Source organism: Sesamum indicum, linkage group LG8, assembly GCF_026168435.1.
Source record: "Sesamum indicum cultivar Baizhima isolate 11 linkage group LG8, ASM2616843v1, whole genome shotgun sequence".
NCBI classification, from domain to species: domain Eukaryota; kingdom Viridiplantae; phylum Streptophyta; class Magnoliopsida; order Lamiales; family Pedaliaceae; genus Sesamum; species Sesamum indicum.
Genome location: NC_142664.1, coordinates 2877731 through 2890144, shown reverse-complemented (window position 1 = coordinate 2890144; position 12414 = coordinate 2877731). Strand labels below are relative to the sequence as shown.

Sequence of the window (12414 nt, the reverse complement as noted above, 5' to 3'; positions counted from 1 at the left end):
TGTGGGCATGAGTGGTGAGATTGTAGTAGATTGATTTGGAATGTCTCCTCATCCTTTACTTTAATAACATGCAGCTTCCATTCACAATCAGCATCCCCACATTTAGCATAGATCCTTCTTTATCATTTTTTGTAAATTTCAATGTTCTTTTCGTCTTGATTGCATGTGATTGCAATGCCTTTTTAAATTCTTTTTCATTGCTAAACAACATGCTAATTTCAAATGTGGGGTCATATGTTTCATTTACATTGAAAAGAGGGTGTGAAGGTCCCTCATCATCCACATCTGAATCCCTTTTCTCATCTAAGTCCCCGTCATTATCCACCACATCAATTTCTTAACCATCACTAGACTCCCCATTCTCTTCATCCCTAGCATTTTCCCCTTCAACACTCCCACTTTCATCACCATGACCACTACCCCCCGCTGCAATTATTAATTCACCCTCAAGTCCCTCATAATCACTATCTACCAAGTCATCTCCTTCAACATCATCACCCTCTGAAGCACCATGACTACCCTCACCCCCTGAAAAACCTTGAGCACCCTCAACTTCAGGTATATCCCCCCACTCACCCCCTTAACCATTTCAGCTTCTGCAACCCCTTCACCCCCATCAACCATTTTTGCAACCCCTTCACCCCCCTCAACCATTTCTGCAGGCCCCTCAACCCCCTCAACTTCAACATAAATGAACATCTCTCAACTCTTCTTAATTCTCGTCCATGCCATCTTCATATCATTATTATCAATCAATATTTTAAAGCCTTTATTCACGATTATATAAAATTCCCTACCCTTCCCTAACCCAAGACTATCACAAAACAGGTTTAAAGTTTCAATGTTGATCTCATGGGGTAATATATAATCATATTTAGACACTCTACCCCCCACATACATAGCTTGAGGGATATGTCTAGCCACACCATTATAATGCAGAGACAATGTAATGGAATCAGTGTCAAGGTCTGTAATTAAAACACAAAAAAAACACATCAAAACAAAAAAAAAAAAAAAAAACGAGTTACTGTAGGGGACCACACCATTAAAAACATAAAACAAAGAAAAGCAGCATGTTCTCGATAGACAAACACAATAAAAAAAAGAGCCAAACCCAGCGAGGGTCCACATACAAAATAATAAACAAAAATAACCGAACAAGGGTTTCTTTCTCTCTACAGAAAACGAAGAAAAAAGAAGTAGAAGAGTTACGGTATTGAGGATGATGGCATACCCATATGCCTATCTTGCCTAACGAACATTATCCTTTACTTCTGAATGGCTGAATCTTGTTCGTCTTCATAGATGGTTAGGTGGAGATCGTTTTTTAGGGCTGGGGATCAAAGAGGGATTAGGGAATTAGGGCTCACGATCGAAGGAAATTAGGGATTAGGGAATTGATCGACACATTAATATGTTCTTTTTCCCCTAATTCCATGTCATGAGATGACGTGGATAAGAAATCCACATCATCGCCTCTTTTTTTTTAATTTTCACGTCGTCGCCACATGAGCATTTTCAGCCAATAAAAATGAAATGCCCAATTTAAAAAGTTATGTGAAGGCCATGTGACTTTTTTCGGTGAGTGAGGCAAATTTCCGACCAAATGTGTACCAAAATTGAGCTTTTTTTAAGTTATAGAGGACTAAAATAGAACCCTAATAAGTTACGAGACTAAAATGAGAATTGCTTGAAGTTAGAGGACTAAAATTGTCTTTAACCCTTTATGGAAATATTAATGTACTGATGTAAAAACTTCATTTGATTCGATTGATCCAAACACTTCATTTTGACACTTGACGGGTGATTTAATGCCAAATAAAATATTAAAATATCAATTAAACTGATTATTTACACTTAAAATTAATTTAATAAATTTCAAAATATAAATAAAAAATAAAATATAATCGATAATTAATATATTATTTTGCACTCATGATCGTAGGTGAAAATTTGGTGGATACAAGGTAGAGTTGATGAGTAGGGAGTGATAAGCCTTAAAACTCTTGATAATGTGAAATACAAAATCAAGATTTCATAAAGAAGGACTTCCAAATGCATCTCCCAAGTCCCAACAACATGAGACAGACAATATAGCATAGATGTAGAAGGGGGTGGGCGTGGGGGCAATACTTCGGCCGACAACAATTGTACTTGACTTCATTCACATTCATATGTTGGGTTTTATTAATAAACATCAATCCACGCATATATATATATATATATATATTTCACTTCAAATCATTATATTTGTTGATGGATGTAAGGGAGATGTCGGTTTCATTTCAGGATATCTTCACGACGAAAAAGGAGGAGACGTCGTTTCATCATGCTACCACCCATGTTCCAAATTCTCTTCTGCTTTTTTTCCTTTTTTTTTTTAAAAAAAAAATGGGGATTATATAATTAACATTAATATGAATAAATTGAGTAAGTATTAGATATATGTCGTCAATTACTGCAAGAAATATAGTTTTATTTTGTAATTGGTTATCGCGATAAAAAATGAAAAGAAATTGAGGTGAATAATAGTTAATCATAACTTCGCAACATGTATTGATCATAATTTCAGCAAATGAGACCTGAATATTAATTATAAGTAAATGAGCTCGTTATGTTTATATTTTCTGATTTATGGTTTGTTTACACAAATCAATTTCAATCTTTTAAATAATTTTACATACACCCATCAGAAACATCGACATCATTGCACAAACTATCCCAACTTTTAAAAAAAACACATGTACCCATAAGAATGCCAATATCATTGCACAAACTATCTTTATTTTTTTACTATCAGATGTGATCAATATAACTATGCAAAAAATATGAATAATTTATAAACATACCATAAATCAGAAATATAAATATAATTACCCCTAAATAAAAATCATATGAAATGTTTACCTATTAAAATAAACAGTCAGCCCATTCGAAAATTATAATAATAATTTGACATAACAAATAAAATTGTTTCTAGATTTCAAATAACACATTTAGAAACACATACACAGTGATAATGAGTAGTAACTTATTACTTTTTCTTTTTGGGGGGATAGGATGCAATATATTTCATCATTAATGATCCAATACATAGATAAATATCCCAAATCTACGAAATCATTCAAAAGAAGAAAGAAAAAAGAATGGAGTATACACCTATTTTTATAGTAAATTTTTATCTTTTATCTCGTTTGGATGTATTAGTTAATTTGAATCGATCTTTAAATATAAAGAAAATGAATATACAACGAATCACATATTATTAAAAAAAAATCGATACATTTTAAAATTATTCAAAATTTGATATCGACTTTAACGTCGACAGATGATTATCATTGCAAAAGTGAGTTCCACATGTGTCTAATTATATTTGTTCACTATTGCAGGCTCAGCTCTAAAATACGAAGTGACACTTGTATTATTGAACCTCTTTAATGTTTATTATTTTGAATATTGGTAAACTAAGTTGATATTTTTTAAATTAGATTTAATTATACAAATACTCTTATTTTATTCAGAAAATATAAGTGTATGTTTTAAAATATAATTATAAATATATACTCTATTTATCGACGAAATTTTATACTAACACCTTCTCAAAGCATGTACCAATAATTTTACAACGGGTAGAACGTATTTATGTAATTTGATCAAACCTCATAAAATGTTGATGTAATATATCACATACCTTTTTCATTTAAAAAAAATAAAAGGATAATTACGCTCACATCCTTTGAGGTTTAGTGCAATTACACATAGACCCTCTGTGATTTGTGAAATTACATCTAGCACACCTGAAGTTTGCTTCTGTCTAACAAATAAGTTCTTCGTTAGCCAAACTTCACGAATTTGATGATATTAACATAAAAATTGAAAAAAAAAATCTATATTTACCTCCAATTGACTTATTAGTGATTTATTGCAGGCCAAATAATTTTTTTTACAATCAAATTACCCTTATATGTCTTCATGCAGTAATGTATGTGAGGAGGTTTATTTTCACCGTTATAAAGATAGTGTAGTCTAAAAAAAACCTGCAATAAACTAATAATAAGTCAATCAAGAATAAATATCTAGTTTCATCCAAAATTTTTTATTAATATCAGCAAATTTGATTAATTTTGGCTAACGGATGGACTTATTTGTTAGACGAAAACAAACCTCAATAGTGTTAAATGTAATTTTTCAAATCACAAAAAATTTACTTATAATTACACCAAATATTAAGAGACGGGAGTCTAATTATCCCCAAAATGAAAATTCTTGAGATTCATCGATTCCGAGCCAAGTTCACGGCCCACTACTGAGTAAAACAAAAAAAATGGTGATGGCCCACGTAAGGTACGCAGGTATTGGGCTGAACTCACATAGTGGGCCTCCATTGTTTCCTCAGTGGATACCCAATCATGTTCATCAGATAATTAAGGTTGCAATTGAGCCAGCATTAGACCAAGATACCGCTACTCCTGAGCACGATTTTCGAATAAAATAAAGATTAATTGTAATTTTAGAAATAAAAGAATAATTAAAATTTAGAAAAAAAAATGGTGATTTTATCAAATATTTTTCTCTTATTATTAGTATATAAATATATTAATGTTTCAAAATAAAATACAATAATGAAAATATTATTTAAAAAGAAAAGAAGAAATCGAGCTCTCCATCTAATATGAGGCTTTCTTTTCCTACTCCGTATTCTGCTTTAATTTAAAAAAGATAACTATTATTAAAATAGAATATTAAATAGGATGATATCTCGTCTTCTTTTGAGATTTTCGTGTAATTATATATAAGTTCTCGTCTTTGAAAAATTATATATGGTATGCTGATGTTTATTTTCATATAATAAATAGATCATTTTATTAGTTAATTTTTACTCAAATTTTTTATATCAACAAAATAAAAGTGTGAAAATTTATATTTACCTTCTATTGACTTAGAATTGAGTTATTATAGGTCAAATATTTTCTAACTAGACTACTCTTGTAAGAGTGAGAATATACCTTCTCATATGCATTAGTGTTGTGAAGTGAAGATGTATAAGAATAGTTTGGTTAAAAATATTTATTTAACCTATAATAAGTTTGTAAGTCAATTTACAATAGATATGAATTTTTATTCATTCTTTTTGCTAATTTTAGCAAATTATTTGAATTTAATTTTAAAAAATAATTTATTTATTTAACGAAAATAAATTTAAAAAATAATGCATAATTTACAAAAATTATAAAAATTTACGTATATTTATATCAAACCTTTGAAGACGACAGCATAATTATTCTATAACAAATCTATAAATCTATGATATTTTATTATTATTAGATCACAATTTTAATAATTAAATTATCCTCGTCTGAAAGAAATAATAATAATAATAATACATGTTTGAATATCATATAGATTCATAGAATGTGGGAATGGAATAAAAAGTTACCGGCCGCAGGCCAGGGGGAAGTGGCCAAGTTAGAATGATGTAGAACTGGCGCACGTGGGGTGCAGGCAAAAGCTGCACATTGACCAATCAAACTGTCTTTGATCAGAGGGGGTTGGGATCTGTATGGTTGGAGACTCGTGTGTCAGTCCTGGCCCTACCACATGCGATTAAAACACCGCTGCTCTTTCATTTTTCTCCATCTTCTACGGCTAATACAAAAACACACACAGTAAAGCAGCGCTGCTCAAATCTAACTTAGTAAACCAGCCCTGCCTCATGTTTTCATGACATAGGCTAATGGTTCGGACATAAGATTTTTTATAAAAAATAAATTATATTTAAATTTTGAATATGTGCATAAGTATATAAAAAAAAAATAAAAAATCCAATTGGGCATGACTTGCACGTGCACAAGACGAGTCGATTAATTAGTCATGCGAGGCCCATAGACAACATTTCCGATTCAGGGCCTGACCCTATACCCCATTTCCGGCCCATATATGATAAGGCCCATAATGCAAATTTCTTGTGCTCATTTTGCTTTAAATCTTTTAATTGTTTTTTATTAATATACTTAATTATCTTTTTATACATAAATGTAATGAATAACGTAATGAACCGTGTTCATGAGAAATTAAAACATTGTCGATTTAGGGAAATTAATTAATAATCTTTCCCTATGCTATTTACATTGGTGAAAAATCAAAATAACGGCGAAACTCCCACTTAGGATGAAAGATTATTAAAAAAAAAAAAAAACCTATAAAAATACCTAAATAATTATTTCAAAATTCAAACTCGAGGTCGAGGTCGACGATCAGTCTTGCCAGCAAAGAAGCATGAGCACACATCTTCGCAGTATGTAGAGCCTTCCTTTCTGTTCCTTGAGAAACCTGCCCACTCTTCTGCTTGATAGTCTTTCCTTTGATGCTTCTCCTGATGATCTCATCATGTCCATGACTACTTGGAGTGGCGTGTTTGGGTGTCGGTGTTTGAGAAGGGATTCAGAGCAATGGAACTCAGTTGAGTTTGAAATGAGGGGGCAAACGGGGTGTTATATAAGGGTTAGGGAGGGGTTGATGTATGTTTTATTTTGCCACGTCATTGTTTGTGGCAACAATGTTAATGGGTGTAAAAAGATGGGTGGTCGGTCCCAAGGGAAGGGATAATTAAAAAGGTTTCATGTCTCCAAGAAAGTTTGAAGTTGCCTTTTTGTTTTTTGTTCCCTATCAATGAATTTATCATGTTTCCTTCAACAAATGGGAATCAAGAACCATTTTCTTCCTTTCAAATAATTATTTTTCTTTTAATTTTATTAATTTTTTATACTAGCCAAAATTTTTTTAAAATTAAAAATAAATCAAGGGCTGATCAACACAGCAATATTTCTTTAATGAAACCATCCAAATCCCTATAATTGTGTTCAAAATATGAGCCCAACGATCTAGTTCACTGAACGTACTTTTATTGTCGTGGAATGTGGATGTAAGGCCACAATTACTACACAAAAAGATGAGTTTGTTGTACTGTCGTATAAAAATGTATTATGAATCAAAATCACTCGTCATAATCAAGTTATGAGTGTGTTGTTAGTGTTAAAATTATCTTCCTTTTTCTTTTGTTGGTTACAAAATAGGAAAGTAGTTGTGGCACCCCACAAATCCACCACGGATGATTGCACATGCACTATGTGTATCAATCAGAGTCTACTATAATTGACTTATTGCTTTCACGACCAAGACCTAAATAGAAATTAACACACAAGACAGAATATATATAGTGCCCCATCAAACGTCTTGATAAGGATTCAAAATCACATTATAGGTTTCATAATGTTCAATTTTAATCATTATACCATACTACTTGATAGAGTACTGATATTCTTATACCTCTAATGTATATAAACCACCAAAAATTACATAAAGAAAATTTTCAAAAAAATAAGATATGATCAAGAAGATATTTGTGGCGCACCCCATCAAAGTATGTTGCTTAATTCAGACTCATTTTGTGCACATGTTCTCTTCCAAATTGTGAAGGTAAAGTCAGTCAAACTTTGCTGCACAGTGGTACAATTATGCACTGGGATGTATTAATGCATACTCCCACCCTGGACTCCTCATCAATAGGAACAGTCAACAATCATATTGGTCAATACTCTATCACAATTTATATATATAATTTAGGGATAATTATATTTACACTCATGGAGTTATGGTTTCTTTATAAAAATTACTTTTTTTTTGTATAATTATAAAAATTATCCAACAGTCAAAAACTAAAAATAATTTGTGTATTGATGCTGATGTTTTTAGGGGGTGTATGTGGAATTTTTCAAAAAGTATGGATGGTTTGTATATATAATGTCGACGTTTTTTGTGAGTATACGTATGTGTAATTATCTAGAAGATAATAATGATTTGTATAAATATATCATAAATTAGAGGAGGTAAGTATAAATATTCATATAATTTAAGAAATTTCATATATTTATATATGTGTGTGTGAGACATTGAAATAAAATAAAATAAAAAAAAATAGTTGTAATTAGAGCATCTTTATTTGATTTATTATGAAGAAACTTAGTCCCAGACAGCTTGGGGATTTACAAAAGCGTGATCACCGACTGGTTTATTAAGAAAGTAATGAAGAGGATTATGTGTCAACCAAGTCGAGTTAATGGGGTTTAGTGGTGAATCCTTATTGGATTTTGGTTTGTCTCAGAATCAATTCCTTCGATTTTCTTGTCTGTTATGTCCATCCCCTTTGGTGTTTGGACATAGCCATAATGTCTTAATCAAACAAAGTATGCCCGTCTGGCTGAACCAGCCCGACCCTAATTTGGATTCACCCAATAAAAATGTGGACTACCCAGAGGCTCAGGAGCAGTGGTCCCAACCGGGTTTGCTGGGACTTTTATTTTTTCTTTTAATAATTAATAATATAGATTTTTTACTTTATTCTTTTAAATCGACTATTCCAATAAAAATTTTTTTATACATTTTATCTTTCATGTTCTTTTTCTAAATTTTTGGTATATCGGTTTACTAATACTTTTCGTTTATTTTTTTCAAAGTTTAATCTAAGTCTTTTTTGGATATGTTATTATCTAATTTGCGCAATACACGTTCACTAGTGGTTTAAATTTCTTTTGTTGGGTAGCCAAAAATCACAATTAGTCCCACCTAACACAATTTCAATTTGAAAATTTATTTTTAACTTGATTTGATTAATAATAAAATTTAGCCCAAACTAATTTAAGTTGAATTGGAGTCGAGTAGTTTCAATTTTTTCAAGTATATCATATTTCTTTTTGTGATTGAATCAAATTGAAGTTCGAAGCGAACCTAAAAACTTATCAAATGAAAATTAAGTTTGATTTATTAAATTAATAAATCAAGTTTGAATGAATATTTATTCTTTATCGAATATCGAATAATTTAATCAATATTTTCAGCTCTAGCCAAGTAAATTTCAAATTTCTGCTCAACAGTCGGGACTTTAATACGTTTCAGGGCCCAAGGTACAAGAATGGATCGTAGGCCCATTGGACTTGAAACAATGGCCTTTTCTACTAATAGAACTCCATGGCCCGGACCAATTTTAATTATGGAATAGTTTGTAAGTTTTGGGCCCAAATTCTTCAGTGATCGTATAATTTTTTGGCCACGATGGTAAAATTTGAATAATATTATTATTATTATTAGTATTATAAGTTAATTCATTCATAGTTCAAAATTAAAATACACAATAAATATTAAAAATAAAAGTAAAATAATCATTCTATAATTAATCAAAATATATTTTTATAATTTTCTAAAAATGCCATTTAAATTATTATAAATTTAAACAAGAGATGTTCAAACAAATCAATTTAGTAGGAACATGTAGAAAATCAAGGATTGGCAAGAAGAGAACAGATGTATATCTTGGGCTATAGAGAAGATTGGAGAAAACCAAAGGCATGTAATTTATTTTTTGAACTAAAGGTAAACTGCATTGAATGAAAAATGAATGTACAAAAAGCTGCATAGCACTCATCCAAAGCAATCAATCCCACACAATTAATTATCCGCAGTCAAGTGAAGTCAACCTCAAAATAGATGGAGATTAATGTCTCTACATATTGATTTTATTCCTGTCGGAAAAGCTAATGATGTCAAAAATCAAATGCACTACAATCTCAGACCACTCTCCTTATTCCTTCCCTAGATTTCTGTGTTCAATTCCCTACGCACACTCTTGAGTCGTCTGAGTTGATCAAGCCAGAGAATTCCCCCGCCGCCTTAAATGGGCAGCAAAATGAGCAGGCCAAGTCGCAGCAGCAGCACCCGCCACCCACCACCGGCAGCTGACCCACCAGCTCGAACAATCTCAAACCCCAATTTTACTTTCAATTCAGACGCGCATACCATAAATCCTTCAGACGCCGATCTCCGCTCATATGAAGACGCCTGCCGCGCCGATCCCGACCTCCAGACCTTCGACTCCACCCTCCAGCTCCGGACCAGCCGCGCTATTAACTCCATCGCCGTCGGCCTCGAGGTCCGCTCCCTCTCCCTCGATTCCCTCCGCGAAGTCACTGAATGCCTCCTCGAAATGAATCAAGAAGTTGTCAAAATCATTCTCCAAAACAAAAAGGACATCTGGAAAAACCAGGAGTTGTCCGATCTCGTCGACGATTACTTCGAGAACAGCCTATTAACCTTGGATTTCTGTACTGCCCTCGACGCCTGCCTTAAACGCGCCGGCCATATCGAGTCAATTATCAATGTCGCCCTCCGGAAGTTCGACGAAGAACATTGTACATTTGCCGGAGAAGGGTCTGCGAAGAATTACTCGAGAACTTTGGAGGAATTGAGGAATTTTAGATTGGCAGCGGATCCGTTCACGCAGGAGTTTTTTAGGGTTTTCAGTTCAGTTCATTCTAAGCAGATTACGATGTTGGAGAGATTGCAAGCAAAGAAGAAGAAGCTGGACAAGCAGTTGGGGAAACTAAAGGTATGGAGGAAAGTCTCCAATGTGATATTCATAGTCACTTTTGCCTCCGTGTTGATATGCTCAGTGGTGGCGGCGGCAGTCACCGCTCCGCCGGTGGTGACCGCTCTGGCGGCGGCCGCAGCCGTGCCGCTAGGTTCAATGGGGAGATGGCTCAACTCACTTTGGAAGAATTGCGAAAGGGACTTGAGGGGGCAGAGGGACATAATTAGTTCAATGCAGATTGGGAGTTACGTTGTCATTAAGGATTTGGACAGCATAAGGGTGTTAGTGGACAGGTTTCGAGTCGAGCTTGAGGCACTGTTGGCGAATGCTGAATTCGCAACGAGGGAGGAGGCGGCGGTGGTGATCGCAGTGGAGGAGATCAGAAAGAAGGTCAACGAGTTTATCAAGACTATCCATGATTTGAGTGAACACGCGAATAAATGTACTCAAGAAACGAGGATGGCAAGGACTTTGATACTGCGGAGGATTATCAATCACCCCAGCAGCTTGAATCAGGACACTGGTATGTTTTCGTGATGCCTGAGGTTGTTTGCTGCTAAACATTATGTAGAACATAGGGAATTGATAATTATAGCATTGGATCCTGAAAGATGGGCCTTTCCTAAAACATTGCTGAGTATAGATGATTGATGTTATGACAAGATAAATATGTACAATGTAGAGATTTCTTAATTCTATTTTTGCAACAGAGTTGGATATTGAGGACGGTTACAGAAATTAAACGAAACTAGTTTATAATTGATTCAACTGAGAAATGCTCATCGTTGGATAATAGTTTGTCCTGTTCTTGAGTTTCCCTCTTTAGATTGCATTCTTGTTGGGTGACCTTGTAGATCAGGTAGAGTGTAGGTAAATAATGCATACCGCACACTTATGATGTGAGCAGCGGAACGACAACTTTACAAGTCTTTTGTAGAACTTGCAATAGTCCACGAAGGAATCTAACTTCCTTGCAAATCCAGTGAATCTATCATCACGTCTGTGAAAAAGACTGGCAATCATTGTCTTCATTTACGTCTGCACCTAAATCCTTGAATATTCTTTTGGTAGTTATCCTCAAATTAGCTCATTGGATTTGTGTATAGAAGATGCCTGACGTACTCCTATAGCTGAGGTCTTTGAGAGAAAACTCTAGACAGGCAGTGACTTAATGAGAAATTACACTGCATTAAAATTATGCCTGTGATAACGTATAGGAATAATATATCCTCTGAGGAAGATAAGAACGACAAAGCGAAATTTTCCATCCACCACACTTCCAGAGGCCATTTGGTTGAATCTTTAAAGGGATCAGACCCTAATTTCTTACACTTACCTGGGATGAAATTATTGTGTCTGATTGCTTTCTGAGAGGTAATATGTGAAAGAAAATTGAGAATTCTCTAAAAACAATGCTGTGAACTGATTTTCTAACAACATCAAAGGCTTTTGAGGATATCCAGATTGTCAGTAAAAACTAATATAGAGCTAGTTGGAAACTTACAAATGAAATAAGCGGTTAACTAGCAGACACTATGGAGACGTGTTGGTGCTTAAGGTAGCCTACAACAATGAGATCTCTTGAAGCATATCAAGTGTTGTTTGTGGAAAACTATGGTTTGCCCAGTTTCTTTTGTAGCAACTGCCCCTGAGTTGATTATTGCTGCCTTTGGAGAGGAAAGGATTCATTGTTAATACAGAATAACAACAATATTCATTGGTAACAAATTCTGATGTTTACTATGTTCTCAAGGTTTTTAATCAGTTGATATAATTATGTAAGGATAGTGATTCAGAAAAGACAGCAAAGACAAAAAGAGGGACATGATTTGAGAGAAGAACTTAGGAATATAGGGTTGTTAGGGTCACAAATTTACAAGTACCAAATGGTCACAATTGGTGGATGTTAGCTAACATCACAAAGAATCAGTTCACCTGTCTGTTGAGACTTGGGATGTGAAAAAAGATTGATTTCATGACAACAGAGTTTGAGA

The 12414-nt window shown here is 33.6% G+C and overlaps 1 protein-coding gene and 1 pseudogene across 1 annotated transcript; one reads left to right on the top strand and one right to left on the bottom strand.

Moving 5' to 3' along the window:
- Positions 1-6051: 6051 nt before the first annotated feature.
- Positions 6052-6486, bottom strand: LOC105167491 (small polypeptide DEVIL 4 pseudogene; annotated as a pseudogene).
- A 2994-nt stretch (positions 6487-9480) lies between these two features.
- LOC105167490 (UPF0496 protein 1) lies at positions 9481-11188 on the top strand. The gene has a single exon (XM_020696500.2). The coding sequence runs from the start codon at positions 9728-9730 to the stop codon at positions 10955-10957; it is 1230 nt and encodes a 409-aa protein (XP_020552159.1). The 5' UTR covers positions 9481-9727; the 3' UTR covers positions 10958-11188.
- The last annotated feature ends 1226 nt before the right edge of the window (positions 11189-12414 follow it).

Bases quoted from the DNA above. Each gene is read 5' to 3' on its own strand.
- LOC105167490 (XM_020696500.2), top strand. From the start codon at position 9,728: ATGGGCAGCAAAATGAGCAGGCCAAGTCGCAGCAGCAGCACCCGCCAC.